Here is a 21,544-nt window from a genome sequence, read left to right on the forward strand (position 1 = left end):
ATGAAATCATCATTAGACTGAATTTTTAAACATTTAAGCGTTGGAGTCTGTGTTCTTCCACATGTGTTTGATAACGAGTTCTTACGGAGGCGGCACTTGTGAATCTCCCCTCAGGCGGTTCATGACCAGCGTGCCCAGGATCATGGCTAGGTTGGTGCGGCCGACGCCCACTTGGCAGCTGAAGAGCAGGGCGGGCAGCGGCCGCGACACATCGTGGCCCAGAGACAAGCTGGGGCTCTCCTGGAGGAGACCATGAGAGAAAGTGCAACTCAGAGCATCTCCAAAGATATGAGTGTGGTTATATCTTTGTGGTCGGAGTGACATGTTGTTATTATAAGTTAGTTTATGTGGCTCAAAGGAGACAAAATCTCATGATGTTTCCTAAGATGTAATTCAGTGACATTTAGTGCAGTTTAAACCTAATTAGTTTTTAATGGGTCATTAGTTTTATCATGATGGAAGTATCTAAGATGAGTTGAGGGAAGTGGTTTTAAAGCCTTTTATCAATGAAGACTTCAGGAGGATAATATCATGAGTGAGAATTACAGAAAGAAAAAGTGCAAAAGTGAGAGAAAGAGTACGACAGGATTCAGTAGAGTTCAGATCCAAAAGAAAAAAAACTAAAAAAAAACAGAAGCTACTTTCCAACCACATGGAACTGGACCGGCTGCTGCAAGTCAGTCCAAAAAAGGGCAAAACAAGGCGAAAAGAACATCCTGTGTGAGTGAAGGGCAGGACGGAAACCAGACAGAGCGGATGACCAGAGGAGCGGACATGAAGTGAGTACAAGCTGCAGATTTTTTGCCATTTCTTTTACATAATCATCTTACTGCTTGGTGATGGATAGCACAGACAGGACATATTCAGAAGACTGGATATGGATTAAAAAAATGTAAAAAAGCTGCTGTGACCTTCTCGCTGTCTCAGTGAGAAAGTCCAGATGCGCTCTAATATTTCCACTCATTAATAACTTCAATGGCACATCAAAACACAATTCCGATGTGAAAAACAAAACCAAAAAAGGTCGATTCAATTGTTGAGGTTTTGCCATGAGTGACACTTTTACGTGGGCTTACCCTGAGTATGCTAACAAATGCGTCAAAGTCTTCTTCCAGTGGTGCTCCCTCCATTGGCAATGGTAGTCTGTAGTACCTGCAAGACAACAGGTTGTTACCCAGAGTTGAACCTTCGTCTGTGTTGTGTCAATACTGAGCTTATGTAGGTCACAACACGCTGCATGTAAACGTCTGACAATAAAGTTAAGACTCTGCAGCCGAGCTCCCTTGTGTCTCTTTGTCTGTTTGAGCAATCTGCAAGGGACGACGGGAGAGATCAGAACCATGAGATCATTAATGTGCCTTTAAAAAGAACTACAATAAAACATCTGTGACACTTTAAGAGTCGGAGTCAGAGGCCTCGGAGCTCTGCGCTCTTGCCCTGGAAATGTCGCGTGCAGCCCCGCAACATCTCAATAAAGTGGAGTCGGCTGCAAACAGGATGCTGCGATCTTCGGCGCTCGCACACCCATTTCTTCCAAAAAAGCAGGGCAACCACTCTCTGCACAAACAAGCGTCACTATTTATAACCTGCCCTGCATAGTCTGCAGCGCTCAGCCGCACATTGCTCTGTCTACACTGACGTGAGAGCCGGGGAGGTGAAGGGGGCAATAAAGGAACAGTGTAAACAACCTGTAGGCCGGCATGGTGAACATGGGCCTCTTATAGACCTCCTCGGTCACATGGATGTCCTCCTCGCACGTGATGGAGATCTTCTGCGGCTCGTCTTTGAAGTACTCGATGTCGTTGTAGACGTAGAAGATGTTTTCGTTGAGCTGGGCGAAGTCGTGGAGCTGGAGAGGAGACGAGGGAGGAGGGAGGGAAGGAGGAAGGGGTTCAAATGCTGCTAGAAACTCAGCTGTTACCAAATGTAGATTCTGACTTAAAGGGATACGCCAACATTTTTTTTTCTTCGTGTCTTGCCTCACTCCTGAGTCCATGACAAGCAGATAGACACCATTCTTTCGACTGTGCGTGCAGTAACGAGGGAGAGACCGTATCGCCCGTAATTAGCTTAGCTCAAACGCTGGAAGTGTATCGGTAGTGTTAGCCTGCCTCATCAGAGACACTCTTCAGCAACTCTAAACGGAAACCGGCGGGCCGATCTTCGTCTCAGAGCTGACAAAACTCTCCGGTAAGGCATCTCGAGCGGTCAAATGCCGGTAACGGGACGAGATCGGTCAAAACGGAGGGTTCAAGCAAAGACAGTTTATTTTGGTTCAAGCTAGCTACATCGAGGGTAGGTTAGCTTCCTGTTTCAAAGTAAAAGCACTTCTGTATGTAAAGGGCAATGGGTGTTTTATTTTGTGAAAGTAACCGGAAATGCGTTGGTCACAACGGCTAGCTTGAGTAGCGCCGAATTCATCCGAACAAAATTGTAAACAGCTGGTATTTAGACAAATTAACGACACACTGCTGAGCTAAACGGCTACTTTCTCGCCTAAAAATGTTTGAAATGTCAATAAAGTGATATATTTACAGAGTTTAGAGCTAAAATGAAATCAGCTTCTGACTGCTGATTTCGGCTCAGGTATAGGAGGCAGGCTAACACTACCGATACACTTCCAGCGTTTGAGCTAAGCTAATTACAGGCGATACGGCTCTATCTCCCTTGTTACTGCACGCACAGTCGAAAGGATGGTGTCTATCTGCTTGTCATGGACTCGGGAGTGAGGCAAAATACGAAAAAAAAATGTTGGCGTATCCCTTTAAAGTGTGTGACTGTGTTTCGTCACCTCCTTCCTGATGATGAGCTCCAGGCTCTCCACCGGCATCTCCTTCTCCAGGCCGTGAAGGTTCTCGTGTAGGTTTTCCTTCCTCCTGGGGGTGTAGGGCGCAAAGTCTCCATCCTTGTGCAGGAAAACCACCGGCTCCTCTCTCACACAGAAGAATATAACCTCCTGTATGCAAAAAAGCACAACGAGATAGATAGGGCATCAAATGATGGGTTTTTAAAAAGTTAAGTGCTTGTTGCCTTTTGCCGACTGCACCACTTCCAAAAGCAACTGGAAACAATCTGTTGTCTTATGACATGCAGCACATGAGTAAGGACTTTCAAGAGGCCTAATGTATAATTTTGTCAATTTCATTTCAATTACGGTCAGATTCTCGCTGCTGTAAGCAGAGAGATCCATTTTTCCACTGGTACACATGACCACAAGTTTCTGTTTGCTCAGTTCTACAATTCAAGCCGCAGCCTCCACTGAGCACTTGACTCCTCAAATATTTACTGACAACACGGCTAGAAAGAGCCCAGGCAGAGCAACACAGGCACCAAGTCAGGGGAAGAAAACTGCAACAGAGAATCTATCAACCAGTTCTGTCAGCTCAAGTGTATACATCTGAAATTAATGTGTATAAAACAACACTGACCTCGTGTCCTTGCGCCTGGAGCCTCTGGAGAACCTGTTTGAAGCCGTTCAGGCTCGGCTGACCCATCCCAAACAGCGGGTAGGATCCCTTCACTTGGCGGAAATTGGGCGCCCCGTAGCTGCCCGCGGTGTTCAGGACGTCGGCCTTACTGTACACGTCCTGGACCATGAAGTGCTCCCCCTGGAAAGCAATGCAAGTTTCATCCGAGCGCCTACGCTTGCATTCATTAGCATTTGTAAACTGAGCAGTGCAAATAAAGTCTGTTAACATAAAAGTGGTTAAAGCTTTCCTGCTGCCAGTTCAAGCTTTTTTCCTATTTATTTATTTATTTTTTGTCCTTTAATGACATTAAAACAAACATAAAAAAAATAATAATAGAAAGAAAGAAATCTCTTCCTCTTCCTCTTCTTTGTTGGCAAACAACACATCGGACACGGTCTGGTTACTCTGTTGACACAACAGATTAAATCTCAGGTCTGTCACCACAGGATCAGTTATATTGTGTTTCAATAGAGCTGAGTCACTGTCAGCTCTGTGAGTATGGATCATGACAACCAGTTCCAGGTCAATAAAACACCTGGATTTGTCAAGATCTGATCAAATAAGAGGATCGAAGCTCATCCCTACAGGTGTGTGTGTGGGGGGGGGGGGGGGGGTAAACATTTAAACAAGAAACTTCTTGTTCATCATCTCGAGTACCCTTTAGCAAATATTACATCTGCGTCATTGACTTTGGAACGTTGAAGCCGGTCGTTATGTATCTATTATAAACAACAGCGACACTGAGTTATCGCTCCGTTTATATACATCATTGATCTCCTATTTTATCTTTTCCAAAGCTTATAGTGTAAAGGAGAAAACCACAACATGGGCTGCACAAATTCAGGTATTTTACCAAGGTAGAATTGGATCCACGACCTGGTTATCTAGAAACCTAAACCATCTGTCGGGCTAAAGTAAAAACTTGTGGCATTTTTGATAAACTGAGAAAGGCCAGACCCAGTTTGACAATATAATCTGCGACCTATCAGGTTCTGTGTCAGTTTTCATCTTTAGGTTGTAGGAAAAAAGAAAAAAAACTGTTATTTATTTATCTATTTGCTAAATAAGAGAGTAAAGCTTGATATTATATTTCTCAATTGTTTTGTTTTCCCCGCAGCTGTGGCACAGCAGAGTTAGGACCAAACAAGGGAAGGAGAAGGGAAGATGAGTCAGGACAGAGTTACTGAGAGCGGTGACAAACTATGTGGTGAAAGTGCGACACTGGTTCAACACCACAGCGTCTGTGAAACCTCACTGGTTTTCATTGTGAAGTGGATTTATCTGTTGAGGAGAGCGTTTTCGGTTTTGCAAAAAAAAAAAAAACACCTGGTTGGTGTGGACGGAGGAGGGGGCCCGACACGAGAGAGGAAAAAGGCGTTTCACCGTGGACGACGTGACCTTACTGTAGTTGAAACTACCAACCTATCCAACAACACATGTAAACAGAAGCTGCGGGTTTACACTGACTGACACAAAACACTGCAATGCCTGACTGACTGCAGCGGGGCAGAGGAGGTGACGGTGCAGCAGATCAAAGCGCCGAGGGGAGGGTGACAACGATTCCTGTGTCAGCGGCTGCTACAGATCATAAAACCACGCATGACAATGTTCCTGCGCCACTCTGCAACTTTGACATGTGAATGTGAAAAAAAGCAGAAATAAAAAAAAAAAGACAGGTGACGCAATTCCACGTCTTGTCCTCTGTCTGTCGTCCTCTTACCTGCACCAGGTAGTGCTCGGGCATGGCGTCCGATATCCGACCGAGCTTGTAGTTGATCTTGTGGATGTCATCGTGAATCTGAAACTCCTGTCTGCAGTTGTACCTGTGGAGCAGAGCAGAGCAGAGCAAAACAGCAGGTCTGGATGGTTTAGAGAGGCCAATTCAATTATCAGCTACTATTTGCCCGGCCTGGATTGACAAATGAGATGATAACAGGGGCAAACACTTCGACGGGAGGGCAAGAGTGGGGGGTGGGGGGTGGCAGTGGTGGTGGTGGTGGTGGTGTCACCACAGTGATCAAAGAGGATTAACACCCAATTGTGAGAACGCGGATTCGGGGAGGGACTTACGTGATGACGACAGGTGCGACTTTGTTGGTGATAATGGACTTGGCCTTGTTGTTATGGATGTTGACTGTCTGAAAGGGGCTCATGTTAAGTGACTGCCTGCTGTCGGCCATCCCGTTGCCATGGACACTCTCAAGCGGCGACGCTACGGAAACAGGCTGTGGTGCGGCACTGGCAGTTGTACCCATGCTCCACAAGCAGCTGTGAATGACATCGCAGCGGACTCAGAAACAGGAAGCAAACACACTCACACACACCTACATAAAAGCCCACACACAGTGGCAACACATACAGTACGTTTGGAGAGTGATAACACATGTAGACGTATTTAAGGTGTCATAAGCTAGTCAGTGGACGTCTCACACTTTCAGACGGAAGTGATTTAAGAGAAAAAAATCTGAACTTGTCACTCATATTCTATAAATAATTGAAAAAAAAAAGAAAAATACACACACAGATTTTCACATTTAAAAAAAAATATTGGTTAAATTGTTTTTTAACTAGTGGATTTCCCACTGGGGAATTTGATACAGACATTCATGGTCCCTAGAGGATGGGTTGTAATAACTTAACCTTTCATCCAAGGTCAAAATGCAACAATAATGACATTTCCATCCGTCTCAGCTGCTCAGTAGTAGACATTATGACTCGTTCATGTTCAGCTTTTGATACGTATAAAGATTCAGATGAAGCCTTCTGTCCATGCTGTGTTCATTCTGTCTGTGTTTGTGCATATTTTCAGAAACCTTGTGATTATGAAAAAAATGGAGAAGTGCCACATGTATTTATAACTTTAGGACACAACACTACCTCAACTTCTGCCTCTTTCTTACGAGGTGAATTATGCCATGTTTGACATATAATTGGAAATATGTGGGCATTGATGGTCTCATTGCAAGACGCTGATCTACTTTCATACAGTATAGGCCTATTAAGTGAGCAAAAACGCCCCTTGGCATGCCCACACTCTGAACTAAGGATGGTGATTCTTATCTATAAAGATCAAGATTGTTTTGTTCTCTGTACGACAGTGAATAATTCCTAAATGTCAAGTCCATATTCTTGAACTTTACAGTTTCATCACTTCATCTGACAAATATTTACACCAAGGTTTTATCTGCTGATGACCCCAAAAACAGAAAATATGAGTTGTTTCTCTTAAAACAGACAAAATGCTGCCAAATCACTGCTATTGTTTAGTATTTCTTTCTGTGCCTCTGACAAAGAGCCAGGAAATGAAAGAGACATACAGACATGCAGATGATCAACCAATGATTCATGAAATCCCCCTTTTAGCTGTAGTCAGCACTCAGAACACATTAAAATCATCTTTAATTTCATATCGCTGTGATTTAAAAACACAGTGGCAGGGGGGTTAGGGTCGAGTGTGACAGTATTTATATTTTAATCACACAACTTGATATGGAGCACTCAGACGCCCACGCGAGCCAGCCACAGGTTTCAAGCAAACCCTCCTCCCCTTTGAATAAACAGTGAGCCTTGCAGGGAGCTCTGCAGATAAACAAACGAGTCTTCCGACAAGCAAGCAGTCAGCGTCAGGAACAACACCGCTCCTCAACATCACCTCTAACACACAGGAACCTACAGCACCACCAGAGCACACAATCAGAGAAAAAACACACACACACACAATCCCCACATGACATGAAACCCCACAACACAAACTCAACAGATAACACATACTGTCACACTGCAGCAGCAGCAGCAGCAGAGTGTCGACCGAGAGGGTTAAGACAGAATCGATCCGACATCAATATCTACTTCATGTGATACAGCTGAGGGGTACTGCAGGGATTTCTGCTGCCGCCTGAAGCTCAAAGCACCTCTGTGTGATCTCCGGCTTTGAACAGAGTGGACTCTCGTTGTGCAGAGAGGCTCTGTGGAGAGAGAGAAGTGGCGGGTGAGTCACCGCTACTCCCCTCATTGTTGCGTCTGGAGCTGAGTGGGCAGGTCAACCTTGTACCTTTTTGATTTGGTAAAGGTTTTCTCCTCAAGGGCAGGATAACAACATATTGATTTGCTTGTTAGGCTGCAGTGTTTGCTGGAACCGTTAAAAATGAAGGGGGAAAAAAAACACAACAAACACAAAGCTCATCTAGAATAACTGTAAGATTTGAGGAAAAGAGCTGCGGAAAAAAGAAGTTAAGTCTCTAACCAATAAAAAAAAAGCAACATCCTTAAAAGGAAGTTAAGTTTTCAAGAATACTGTGCGCCCGGCTGCCCAAATCTATTTGAGTCCTCACCACATACCAAAAGCATCTCTGCTGCCATAATTGTGTGACTCCCGAAAGAAAAACAAGAAAAACCCTCCGCACTGCAACAATCTATCCCAAAAAAATTCAAAATCTTACGTGTGCGTTGAAGAGCGTTGGCTGGTTCCAGAGCCTTTTCTTTGCTGCTTGTTTTCTGCCATGGTCCAAAAGGAGTGTGAGAACTTGGCATCACATCCAAAAAGAAATCTTCCTCTTTTGAATCCCCTCGCCCACCCCCAGTCGGTGGGAAACACCCCTCATGGGAGCTCAAAGCCCTCGGCCGCTTGGCACTGGGCAAAAAAAAAGGAAAAAACTTCCAAAGAGCGATCAGGCAGCGTCGTCCACGTCCGTGTCTTATCTCCAGTCTGATGTTGTTGGGGAGTAGATTCATGCAACAGAGACTCGAGTCTCTCCAGAGGGGACCGGGCAAAAGTAGTGGTACATCTGGCAGCCAGATGGCCAAGGTTCAGCTCCCTCTCACAGGGACAGGATTTGCACAAAGACCACACAGTGGACTCTTGTGCTGTACAGTAGGGCTGTCACTTCTTCCGTAAAACTCAAACATTTGTCCGAACGCGATATTCCGATCATAACGATCTGCTGAAATTCAAAGCTTAGAGTCTATAAGCGCATGAGACCGTATGAAGCAGTTCCCTCTGTGGTCCAGCAGAGGGTTCCCTAAAAGCCCCCTATCAGCTTGATTTAGTTAAAATGAATTATGAGCCTTGTTTGAACTTGAACTCTTTTTTCATTAATTGTGTTCATACAGTCCGTAAAAAACTGTGAATTTAATAATCCAGATTTTAGATTCCTGCCCAGAGAAAAAACACAATATGAAGTCCAACCATAAGATCTGGGAACTTTTTTTGACATCTAATGGACCAAACAACAGATTATTATCATTCCATTTCACCACATTTTCTTCCAATTCTATTTCTAGTCAAGTTTCCATCAAACGTTGTGCAAGATTGAACCAAATTTCCAGAAAGTCTTGAAGAGAAAATGCAAATAAATGCACGTCCCCATTCCCAACCACGACCGTACTGTTGTTATTAAGAGTTGGATGCATGAAGATGAACAGACAACGGCGCCAATTCTTTCAGTTAGTTCCAATACACCCGTGGGAAGAGCGCTATCAGATTGTCTGTAATAGTCACGTACTTCAATTAATGCACTAAAATGAAAATGCACATGAAAACAGGTGGATAAAAATGCACTCAAGTGTCAACTTTGGGAGTTTCTCCTCACAGAATCTAAAGGTCTAATGACAGACCTTGATGTAGGCTGTACAGACTGTAAAATCCCTTTGATGGGAAAATAAAAACACATATAAACTTGAATTAAGAGTGAGAAATACAAACAGCTGCGAACAGTCGCGTGATGGACTCTATTAAAAAAGGCAGAATATGAGACATGGTAGGAAACGAATGCTTTGTCGCCTTGACTTCCTATTTGGATTCACAGTGAAGGTCATTTGCATAGCAAACCCTTTTCATACCCTGTCACTTTAAGGACATTTAATCAGTAGGTTTCCTTTACACACCACCACAGTCATGCATGATAATACTTATGTTCCTATGTGGTTCAGTCGAAGGCTGTAAAACACTCGGACAGCAGATTCTCCCATTATCCTCATCTACGCAGTGTACAACATCCCAAATTTTATCCCATGTGCTGTTGTAATTTGTCTGAGGTTTTCATGAAACTCACTGACACTTCTTGACAGAAACTTCAGTTTTTTTTAAAAGGCCTAACACACCCTTTTGACACAGAAGTCCCTACCACACACATATGAGCTCAACTTGTCAGCCGCACTGATTTCAGCAGGGGCAGGCCTGGTCTAGCGAGTGGGCAGCCGGGGCGGAGGCCTGAGTAGAAATAGCCCTCAGTCATAAACATCCTCCTGGAGAACCAATCAAGAGAACTCATCAGAGAAGCTGTTTATCCCACATGTCAGCCAGAGTAGTGTCGCGCTGCTCGTGAGGCCAATAAAACGACATGACAAACTCAGATTTCCCAAGTTTGTCTATGACACCATCGGGCCAGAGGGCGAACAGCTGTTTGAGTTTAGCTAATGCCACTAATATCTAACTTCACTGATGGCACAGTAAGAATAAAGGCCATGGAAACTGGAAGCTTCTGCCAGTCCTACCAGTGTTACTCCATTCAGGGCTGCCCCCATTTAAATTCAGCCGGTGTCCCAACTTTGCTGTAGCAACGTCTTCAGACAAAAGGGCCTGAGTGCAGACAGGAAGAAGCGTGCAGCTGCAGGATGCATCTGTTGGTGGAACCGAGGAAGGATTCAGAACGCTCTTCATTCACAAGAGATGCAGGGGTTCAAGAGAGATGGGTATCACTTTGTAACACTCTGAAGATCTTTCAACGCTGCTTCCCATACCGAGATGAGAGAGGAGCCGCTAGCGTAGCAGCAGAGAAAAAAAAGCCCAAAGTGAATGCAACTTGCTTTCTTAGCAACATCGCTTGTTGTGTTCAAGGAACCTGGGTATTCTCTGTCTCCAGAGAAGCCACTCAGTTCAGTCTGACAATGTTAAGCCTGAATGTCTGCTGTCGGCACAAAACCACATATAACAAGAGAACTGAATGAACACAACACAAGCTTGATGTTGTATGATGCAGTCAGGCTTTTATTTCTAAGCAGCACCACATGTATGACTATTTGTTTGTTTTGAACATGTGTTGCTTTGAAAATCTGACATGTGCAAATTCTCATTCAAAAGCCTAATTAAAAGTATGCCAAATGAAGATTTCAAGCATCAGTGTCAAGTCTGATCTATAACAATGACAAAGTGTCCCACGCTCTCTTACTCATCACAGGATACTAGACCAGCAAAGTCTTCAATACAAACCAGTCACACCCCTCTGAACAGAGGAAGCGTAAGCACACCTTGACAGGAAATGCTTAGTTGTACTCTCTGAAACTTCCTCCCTGCAGCTGTACACATATTTCACCAATGAGGTTAAGGGTTACATATAGGCGTGATTCCACAGGACATTGCTAGTTCCTGAGCTAAATATCAGTGCTGCACGGAAATGAGCTCAGTCCTTCCTCTGCATGAAATCTTTTTCTTTCTTTCCTCCAACTGTTCGAAAAAAAAAAAAAGGCCTCATTGTGAGTTTGTGTCAGCTCACGGCTCCCATGTTTGTTTTTCGTCCAAAATAAATCGCCCCAACCGGCGTGTTCAGATAGAGGCCGTGGCACAAAGGAAGCCGCGCGACGCATTGTTCAAGGATGCGATTTCCAAATCTGATCGAACTCCCCCGGAATAGATTGTGCACGGGAAGACAGATAGTCCAGATTAAGCTGTCAAAAGTGCACAAAATGGCTGAAAAAAAAAGCAACTTAAGTGAAAGTTTTTGTAAAAGCAGCAAATCAACCGGGAATGAGACAAAAAAACAAACTATGCAGCAAATATGGCATAAATCACACGAATAACCTTTAGCTTTCCACATTCTTGCTTTCATCACAGCTTGACACGGAGCTGCTAAAACGGGTGAGCAGATCTATTTTTAAACCCCTGCCTGTAATTTATTTCATTTCAAGATGGCAATTTTATCCCCCTATGATTTCAAGGCTGCAGTAATGTGGCTTTTTTTTTTTTTCTAAAAAAACCACCAGCGTCTGACCACGATATTCTGTTCAGCACCAGCCAGGCCGACTGACAGCATTTTTTTTTAATTTGTCACAGCCTTGGACGAACCGCTCCACCGGCAGATTTTACACAGATTTGTTAACATGTTTCCCTCTCGCCTGCCACTCTTGATTGCAATCTGTAAACTTGCATGTGTATGTGCAAACAAATTCCCGACCTAGCGGCTGTATTTCCTAAGTTGGTGTGGCGATGCCAGAAGCCTGTCATACAGGCGCTGGTCCTCCAGTAAAGGAATGATAAACACTTCATCATCACATGCCATGAAGAATGTAACCCATGTAGCTATGTGAATATCAAACATGACCGGTATTATAACAGCATGCGTGAAGCCAATAAAGCCATCCCCGCAAAAAGGACAGGAAGCTTCATATATCATTTAGTTTGAAAAAAAAAAAGGCTGCATAGTTGAGTCTGAAGTCTGAGATAAAAATCACGCCAGGCATGTGAAGTGATATTTAGACAACAACGTATGCCATTTCCTTCTGTATTCTTCAGAGACGTGCTGCTGATGACATGTCTGGCAGCCACAAGCCTGCAGCAGGGAGTCAAGTATCACAACACAGAAGGAAGGTGAAGTAGATCACAACTGTACCTGACGTTCAGCTGTTCAGTCCACCATCCGAGAGGCGCTCCGGTCTCTGAGGATCACAACCAGAAAACAAGAGAGAGAAGACAGTTGGTTTCAGGAGGAGAAGCAGCTATAGGGTGACAGCTCTCTCTGGCAGGCAAGGCAGCGCCGCCGGTCTCAGTCGGACATCCTCGCTTGGCGTGTCTCTCTCTCTTTCTCTCTCTCTCTCTCTCTCTCTCTCTCTCTCTGATCTGTGAGGTAATCTGTCTCTGCCCCGCTGATCACACACACACACTATGGCAGGCGGTGGTCTCGCATCATTAACGCGTCTCTAATAAAGCCAAGTCAATGACCATGTCCTTCAGTGAGGACAGGATCCCAGACAGGCACTCAGCAGGAGGAGGCAGGGGGAGCGAGGAGGAGGAGGAGGAGGAGGTTGGGTAAGAGGAGGAGGAGGAGGAGGAGGGGGGTGCAGCTCTCTGTCTGAGGCTTAGTTGGGTGACAGCGTGCTCTCTTGTTGTTTTCTTTCTGTGCGTTACTTTTTTGTATGCAAGGCTGCTCGCGAACACCGAGATTTGTGTGTGTATGTGCGTCCCTGTGTGATGTGCAATGTGTGTGTGTGTGTGTGTGTGTGGGGATGTGTGAAGAGGATGTGGGGGCGGACCCACAGAGGCTTACTCATCATCCAGTTCACCGTCCAATCTCTATCAGAGCCTCCTGGCAGCACAATGCCTCCCACACATGGCAGACCTTTTAACAACTGTCTCCAACACATAAATTCAACCTTCACTTATTAAAACTTCTTACAGTCAGCCGCAGCCATTAACCCCCACTGACACGTTGTAATGCAATGTAATGTAATGTAATGCACGGAGTCGGACCTGCCAGGAGAAAACTGACGATCTGTAACAACTGCACGCAGAATAGATGACATCACGTAAGCCTAATTCACTACGATGCTCTAATTACTCCATTCATTAGCGGTTAACACATGCCATGTTAAAGGCAAACAGGCTTACAGCTGGGCAAATACTTAGATTTAAGCTTCGAGGTTCAGCTGTGTGCTCTACCTCTTGTAGCCGTAACCCTGAGGTCAGACCGACTTCTCATGCTATGGTCTCATGGTGTCCTGTTTCATGCTGTGGGCTGTATGAAGTCAGAACAAAGCCCACAGCAGCTGCTGATACTGTGATATTATACCTGCACGGGGCAACAAACTTCCCCCAGAAATCACTAATTCTGCAAAAACACACTCATACCATACAACCACCACGGCTGCAAATGAGGAAACAAAACACCCAAGGGGTCGACACAGTCGCTGCATAATACGAGAGTATTTTCTTACAACAACATGTGTAATCGGTCCGTCACAAGATAATACCCAAATTAAGCTGATTTGCAAAAGTGAGTGAGCGGTTTTGGAGATATGGATGTAAAAATCTACTGCTGCCACACCTGTTCCTTCCTTCCTGCAGCAGCGCAGGCCAAAGACTCTTCTTGCTGTTGCCACACCACAAATGTGAAGTGAAACAAAGCCCTCCCATGAAAAACCGCAAAACCGCAAGATATGAATGAATCGATCTGGGAAGGGAGCAGTCATAAACAAGATTTTCGTTTTTCGGGGGTGCTTTTTGATTAACAGCAAGGAACAGGTTTGAGATTGTGACATGTAGTGGTGTAGTTACTCTGACTGATGCAAATCCTCCTGTTTCCTTCCTTTTCTTTTTGATTGGAAAAAGATAGGCAGGGGACAGGTCCAAGTGAAAGACTGAAGAGAATATGATCTGTGACAGATTCAAAGAAACATCCTCTCTCTGCTGAACGTCCTCGGTGGAAAAAAAAAAGAAAAGAAAAGGAGCATACAGTTAATATCAGCTGTCTTGTCCAAATCCTTTCTCAGGCCTGGTGTTTGTCTCACCCCCCAAAAAGTCAATTTGCTAAAAGCCTTGTAACAGGAAGAGGAAAGGAAGAGATAGTGAAGGGAAATATTTCACCTGGGCTACAGCTCAAGTCCTAAGCTGTGCTGAATGAGCACGACAGTATTAAAAAATAAGTTATGGATGAACTCTTCAATAAAAAAAATGAGCTTAATATGATATTTCTAATGTCTTCATGGACGTGTGGCAGCTTTTTTCAACTCATTGAGTCAGGTTACAAGTGTATTAACAAACACTGCAGCTGAAATTGCAATGAATTCAAAACCCAAAGGGACCAATTTTGGGGATGCGCATTACTCTATAGAGTCCAGTGATCAAATATGACACCTTGTGGTTAAAATTATCCAATGCACTCAGGCGTGTACACAAGACTTCACATCAGTGGGACACAGATGTTCATTATCTTATGACAACTGTTTCAGCTCCAAACAGGTGTTAATACTGTAACTTGGCACAACATGACTGAGACTCTAAAGGCTGCAATTATCAGTGAAAACAATCAGGTTTTTAAGATCTTTTTTCAAAAATTAAAGAGAAAATTGACTATTTTCATGTTTACTGAAGCATCCCCAGGGATTTATGGGGATAAACTCACCCAAATAACCTCTAAACCAATCAAATTGATCAATTCCCAACCAATAATCCTACGATTCATAAACAGCCACTGATAAAGCATGAGCTATGACAGTGATTCACAAAAGAAAATTAGCAACTTTTACAAGTCAACCCTGGGAGGGGTGAAGTTACTGCTCGATGCTTCTTATCAGGATGAATCTACGAATAAACAGCTCAATCATTTATGATCCAGGTGTTCATTCACCGAGGAGTTTCGTGCTCTCAGTCTTGATTAATTGTGATGTTCGCGGTTTGATCTGCGCTCTTGGTTGTCAAGAGCCAGTTTCTGCCTTCCCCCAGGATGTAAGAGAGGTAAAGTGATATGAAGAGAGAGGAGACTGATCCCAGCTGGACGGGCGAAATCAAACAAAAGCCGGGACCATAATACATCAAAGGGAGTCATGTGCTTTGTCTTACTTGCACTATAGACTTTTCATACTTGACATTGCACCTATAAGAAGAATGCTCTGGAAAATCTGTTCTGCATTGACATTAGGCTATTTATAGGCTGAAATGATCCATGAGCAATGTATTTAAAATATACTCTGGTTTACAAATACTTTTTTTTTTTACCTACAAGTTGGTTACATATTAACTCTCATACTATATTATATACATTTAGCAGATGTTTATGTCCAAAGCAGCTTACAACAATGTACAATGTACTATGCTAGACCAAGAGTTGTCATTCACAAGCATGAGTGCTTCCCTTGTAAACGAACAAATAAAAGTATGTTCATTGTGCAGAAAGCACCTCAAGATGTTTTGTTTGTTTGTGTTTTAGTCATTAAGATGTGGCCTGAACTAGATTTTTCTTTATTCTATATAGGCTAATATGCATGTTCATTCTTGACTCCTGGATTGTACACGTTTTCTTTTGTAACACACAACACAACAGTATGTAAACATATATTTGGATCAGTAAACCATCCATCTGGTAATGTTATCTGTGTGTGGAAATATTTGTTTTGGATTCTCTAAGGGCCATCATATCTCAAAATACTTGCTCTGCGGGGGATGGAATTGACTTTGATAATGTGGCAACCATTTTTACCACTCTACAGGCAGATTGAGTTCATAGCAACCATTTACTATGGACTGTAACAGAAAATATACTATGGACTGGACTATAATCAAAGGCTGTAGCCTTCTATTGGCAGTAGGTAGGATCACTGCAAAAACCTGGGTGTTGGAAGTGTTTTTAAAGAGAAGAAACATTGAAAAAGAAAATACATTTTGTAAGAATGTGTTACTATGTGTTTCAGCACCAACTTAAGTTGAAAGTGCTTCTTTAGTTTATGTTGCATCACTTCTTGGAGGAAAAGTCACTGAGTGAATACTGTGCACAATACACTGCAGGCATGGAGAGTGGGGGGTGCCAAGCACATGTATGCTCCATCAACCACACAAACACTAAATGAAAATACCTTTCAACTACAGTCGAACTGCACCGCTGCAGCTATTATATTGCACAATTAACGAAAGCACGAGGACTCTGATACGCTCTTAGCATCCAAAACGGCATCAGCATTAACTTTTAGGCTGCCGTAGCTCGTGCAACAAGAGACCGTAAACTTTAAAGCTACTCACCATTTCAGCACACGGTGGATGAAAAAAGCGTCCGAAGAGAACCTAAGCTCGGTTTGTCCGGGGGATGTAGCCGAGGTGCACCGCTTTCTGTTTACAGACTAGAAAAAACACTCATTGATAGTTTTTTTTAATGGTTCTTTTCTCGGGAAATTTACGAGGAAAGAGATTTCGCTATGTGAATAAAGAAGGACCGCGCATGCGCAGTTCACGGTCATCCTCGGACGCTCTCTGCAAGTCTCCAGCCAAGACATTAACGCATCTTTAGTAGGAAAACACCTACTGAGCCTTTCTTCATTAAAAGTGACTGCTTTTAAATATAGACAGTTAGAATAGGCAATTTTGCAAAAACATGCTGATGCAGTTTTATATTAAGATGCAAACAGCATGCGAAGATATTAGGTTACAGAAACATTGTCTATGTTATATTGTAACACAACGATATGAAAAATGTAAATAACAAAAAGAAAATATGTACAATAGGCCTATTGATCATCTTGGAAACTCCTCGTTTGAATAGGCTAAATGAACTTCAAGAGTAGGCCTATTGCCTATGTATGATCATACCTAGATATGATCATACAGAGAAATAAAGTGACATTTCCTGTGTAATTCTACCTCTGTTGGGCCTGGTGGTGTGTCTGATGTCAATATGAACTGTTATCTTACTTTAGGCCTACTTCTCTTGTCTTTATTTTCAAGTTTTGTCTTTTTTTTTTTTTTTTTAAAGTCTTATGTGAAGCCTATGAGCCTAAGTTGCAAATATTCTACCCAGAGACATTGCATCAAACCTGGCCTCATGAGTAACAATTGATATAGGCCAAATAATAATTCAGATTACTGAGTGATGTTCTGACATGTTTTTATGTTAATGCTTGTGATGTTTCATTAGTCTGTGGGCACAACAGCCCAATCCTTCCCCCTATATAGTCCAATTCAGACGGTATTCAGTTGACTACATGACACTATGGGAAAGGCTAACAATTAGTGTAAGCCAAATAGCTGAAACAATTAGTCCACGGATGGGGATTCAGGCTGCAGAAGCCCAAAGATCATGGCGCAAACAAAAAGTAGTGCTCCTTGTAAACACGCACCCGGGCGCCTCATTACCAAGTGAATGGATGATGAGCTGTCAGGTAACAAGTCTTGAGGACGCATGTCAATTTCCTTTAATGTTCTCAGCTACTTGTTAAACATGAAAGGGCGTGGGTGATGGTATATAAGACACCCCTAATCTCCCAGTAGAGGTATTTGTCATTAACCGGCCTAAAACATGCGCTCATTGGGAGCTCTGAGCGTCGCGTTGCACGCATCTCTGCTGGTGCTGCTGGCCCAGGGGATCCAGAAGTCCAGGGATGGAGTTTACATGAGGCCGCTGCATCGTCTCTCCGTCATGGACCGCTCCACTGGGTATCACCTGCCGACCTACATGATGCACCTCTACAGGAATTTCAAGACCAACTTTTCCAGGCCGATGGATACCGTGGAGCAAGACGCAGCGAAGCAAGCAGACACCGTGAAGAGTGTGATGGCTAAAAGTAAGATCTGATTTTTTGTTGTTTTGTTTTGATCACTGGGACATGAATGAGAAGATGATGGCAAAATGTAATAATCTGTATTTATCCATTGGGATTTGGTTTCTCCGCTCAGACTTGGATCTATTCTCTACCACTTTTTTTTCTTTTTATGTTAGTTTTTATTCTTTGGCGCAAGTGTCCTGTCAAAGCTGCGCGCCAGACGACCTCAGAGGGTTTCAATCCACATCCAGCTCAGGGGGGTGAATAACCCACGCAGGGATCAGCGTGTGAAAAGGCCGGTTTTCTGTCTAATGCTCAAAGCAAACCTCCTTTTTTCTTAAATAGGTGATGTTGATTAGATACCTCGCCAGACATCCCCCTATACAAATCTCTTGTTAAGTCAAATCAACAACTTCCCTCAGTTCTTTTTCACACTTGGTCTGATTAGATTAGAGCTCGGGATTTAATGGTGGCACAAGCAGCCATCAGAGGACGAGCCCCCTCCCCGCTGCTGAATCCAATTTCACATAGGTGTTAGAGTTATTACCTATTTGTCTGACTGAGGATATGCAGAAGCCAGGGGCAGGCAGGGATGTGTTAAACGATTGGTTTCGGGAGGGGACTCGGTGTTTGATTTGAGTCGATTAATAAGAGTGGATGGTTTTTGCACGTTTAATCAACAGTGCAGCTAAATGGGCCAATATGCTCTGGACAATGCAGAGGTTATAAAATGCTTTAATCCTTTAGATGAATTTAAACCACACCTGTTCATTGAATCACAATGACCCCACCATCCCCTGCCATCAATTACAGATGTGGGTGCAGCACATGATTCCCTCAAGATGGAACAATGACTGGATTTTTTTTCTTTTTTTCCCTGAAACCTTAGATACATCTTGATTTTGTTGAAATCTCCATCAGTGCAGCATACAGTATAATCTTGAAGCTGGAACATAAGCTATCAACAGCAAATGCATTTAGTATTTTATTAGAAGTGAGTGGATCTAAAAACAACAACAACAACAAAAAATGCATTTATTATAAGACTATTAAAAGAATCCCACAATGAAAATTAATTACTTTTTATATATTTCCATGGTGCAATAATGGCATTTTTTCTGTAAACTGAATTTCCTATAGTTCAGTTACTCCTTTTACAACCCTGACTTTTTATTCATGCCATAATATTATGTTTTATAGTTATTGCAGTTTTATGTAGTGTAGATGCCTGAAAGAGTAAAAAAAAAAAAGTTGCACATGCTGTGCAACAATATCCTCTGTATTATAATCCTATGATATCTACATTACTTTATTGCTTATACTAAAGAGACAGAGACAAAAATAACAATTATGTTGCTTTATAAGAACAAGTTCCCTGTAGTTTATTATAGTATTTAATAGATGACTTTTATTTTGATAGAATACCTTTAACATGTTGTAGCCTATGTGTTGCAAATTTTCTCTAGTTGGATTTAATATTTATTCTGCTTTTACCACAATATCCACTAATAATAAAATACGTGTGAAACTCAATGATGCTAATCTTTCTCTTTTCATTTCATTAGGTTTGACGTACACACATAGGCGCTGGGCTGTGACCTTTGACCTCCACACCCTGCTGGCTGACAAGCAGATCCAGGCAGCAGAGCTGAGAATCAGGCTCCCTCGGACACCGAGCGCTTACAACATCTCAGTGGAGGTCTATCACCATGGACAGGCATGCCATTCGCGCAGACTCTGCCAAGAACAGCAGCTGGTGGGGCTGCTCACTGAATCATCACTGGTCACTTCATCACAGAGCTGGAAAGTGTTCAACATGACGAGTCCTCTCTTGGACTGGCTCAGACGGAAACCGACAGAAAGATTTCACCACAAAAGTGTATCAAGGAGAAGGAAAATGGTAAAGACAGAGAGACGCCTGTCGCTTCCTGATCAGCCCGTCTATGTGACGAGCCGGAGGACTGAGCAGGATGTTAGTGACCGAGCCTTGCTGGTCGTCTTTTCACACACTGGCTTGGATGAAAACTCAAAGGCCAAAGCAAGCTTACTTCATACAGCTGAACAATCCAAGTTCTTGTCCCCTGCTGAAATCAAAAAGGCCCGCTGGCCAAAGAGGCGCAGGAGTAAACGGGGCCAGAGAGAACAAACAGCGAGAAGCCCGCAGGTGTCCAAGAGAGGGAATGAAAAATCTCTCTGTCGGAGAGTCGACCTGCATGTAGACTTTAATCAAATAGGATGGGGCTCCTGGATCATCTTTCCAAAGAGGTACAACGCCTACCGTTGTGAAGGTTCCTGCCCTGGTCCTCTGGGAGAAGACCTAAATCCAACAAATCATGCTTACATGCAGGTGGGTACTACAGTCTGTGTAAAATCTGGGAAATTGGAGATCTGTTCATGACCTTCATGGACTGTGGTTTGATTCAATATAACAAATTCTCCTTTGTCTCTTCCTTTTTCAGAGTTTACTGAAACATTATTACCCCGACAGAGTGGCATCGCCCTGCTGTGCCCCGACCAAAATGAGCCCACTGAGCATGCTGTACTACGAAAACGGAGAAATGCTCCTACGACATCACGAAGACATGATTGTGAATGAGTGTGGCTGCCAGTGACAGCTGAACTCCCCTCGAAGCATTACCTCAGTTGCTGAGCAGCATAACAGCACAAAAATGCTGCACGGGAGCAACTGATTTCTGAAAAAAAAAAGAAAACACTTAGCCAGAAGGGAGAAAAAAAAGCTCTTTGATATTTGTCACTGTACATTTTAAGATAGCTGATCTATGTGCAGCGATATAACTTGAATTTGTGATGTGAGCTCTGGTTTTGGAAGAAAAACATTGTCATTGTAAGATGTGGCAAAACATATTCTCTACAACACAGCAGCATCTTGCCCTACAGGTGTTTGCAGCTGTCATCTAATATAAAAAAAATATTCTCCCTTAACTTATCAATTTCATCAATAATGTAAACATAAAATGATAATGTTATTGAATATTCCAGCACTGTTTTATTGTACACTACCATTTGTGTATATATAAACTAATGTATATTTATTGTAAATATTAAAAAGAATGGTATTTATGTACATTTTGCATATGGAGCATGTATTTTGTTATGTTTCATTACTTGTACTGAACTTTTTTGTCAAAAAGTTGGCATAATACAGGACCTAATTTTATAACCATGCTAATCCAAACTTATTTTACCCACAACAAAGAGATGCCTTTGATAGGCTGATCAGTTTTCTAATCTTTTAGAAAAATTTTAGCTTCTATTCTTGCAGTAATATATGGAAAATTGGTTGTTTTGAGAAATGACACCTGTTCAGCACAGCTTTCTCTGAGCTGCCTTGTTTGGTTTGTGCTGTCATGACACAATATAAACACAACATACCTGCATAAACTATCCACAACACGCAGCAGTATGTCCCTGCTTGGATCACCGGTATATCTATCTGGAACTAGTGTGTGTGATACAAAAGAACAGGCATGTCAAAGGATGCAGACTTTTCTAGTTTCACACTTTCAGTCATTCAATTCCACTGATGTTCACTAATTCAAAATAAAGCTCTGTATTGCAGAGTCATATCTAGCAAACACTGTGAAGTGACTGCTAGTTGTAACAAAGCAAAAAATTTCTATCTATTCTTCTGAAGCCAGAGAGCTTATTGTATTCAGATCCTTTGAAAATACACTGACTGACCAGGAATTTGCCAGAGTCATGATCACAGCAGTGCTCAAACTGGGAATAGTGGATCAGGACCCAAAGGTAAGACAACAAATCTCAGCTTCAGGTAAATATTGGAAGAAAAATAATAACACCCTTTTAATTCAAAATAT

The 21,544-nt window shown here is 42.9% G+C and overlaps 2 protein-coding genes across 2 annotated transcripts in view; one reads left to right on the forward strand and one right to left on the reverse strand.

Moving 5' to 3' along the window:
* pald1a (phosphatase domain containing paladin 1a) overlaps positions 1 to 16,384 on the reverse strand; it is a 54,729-nt gene extending 38,345 nt beyond the window's left edge. Inside the window, exons 1-9 of the mRNA XM_083994887.1 lie at positions 16,192 to 16,384; positions 12,074 to 12,119; positions 5,541 to 5,738; positions 5,191 to 5,293; positions 3,429 to 3,608; positions 2,792 to 2,956; positions 1,689 to 1,849; positions 1,077 to 1,152; positions 86 to 240 (exon numbers count right to left, since the gene is read on the reverse strand). Coding sequence (XP_083851013.1) covers positions 86 to 240; positions 1,077 to 1,152; positions 1,689 to 1,849; positions 2,792 to 2,956; positions 3,429 to 3,608; positions 5,191 to 5,293; positions 5,541 to 5,725 — 1,025 coding nt within the window. The 5' untranslated portion in view covers positions 5,726 to 5,738; positions 12,074 to 12,119; positions 16,192 to 16,384. The remainder of the gene's footprint in view (positions 1 to 85; positions 241 to 1,076; positions 1,153 to 1,688; positions 1,850 to 2,791; positions 2,957 to 3,428; positions 3,609 to 5,190; positions 5,294 to 5,540; positions 5,739 to 12,073; positions 12,120 to 16,191) is intronic.
* A 1,077-nt stretch (positions 16,385 to 17,461) lies between these two features.
* On the forward strand, positions 17,462 to 20,317 carry ndr2 (nodal-related 2; the record flags this gene model as incomplete). Its single annotated transcript, XM_083994646.1, has 3 exons — positions 17,462 to 17,726; positions 19,271 to 20,052; positions 20,165 to 20,317. 3 exons carry the CDS (start codon positions 17,462 to 17,464, stop codon positions 20,315 to 20,317), a joined length of 1,200 nt encoding a protein of 399 aa, XP_083850772.1.
* Positions 20,318 to 21,544: the final 1,227 nt, after the last annotated feature.

This window comes from Trachurus trachurus (assembly GCF_905171665.1).
Source record: "Trachurus trachurus genome assembly, chromosome: 19".
Classification (NCBI taxonomy): Eukaryota; Metazoa; Chordata; class Actinopteri; order Carangiformes; family Carangidae; genus Trachurus; species Trachurus trachurus.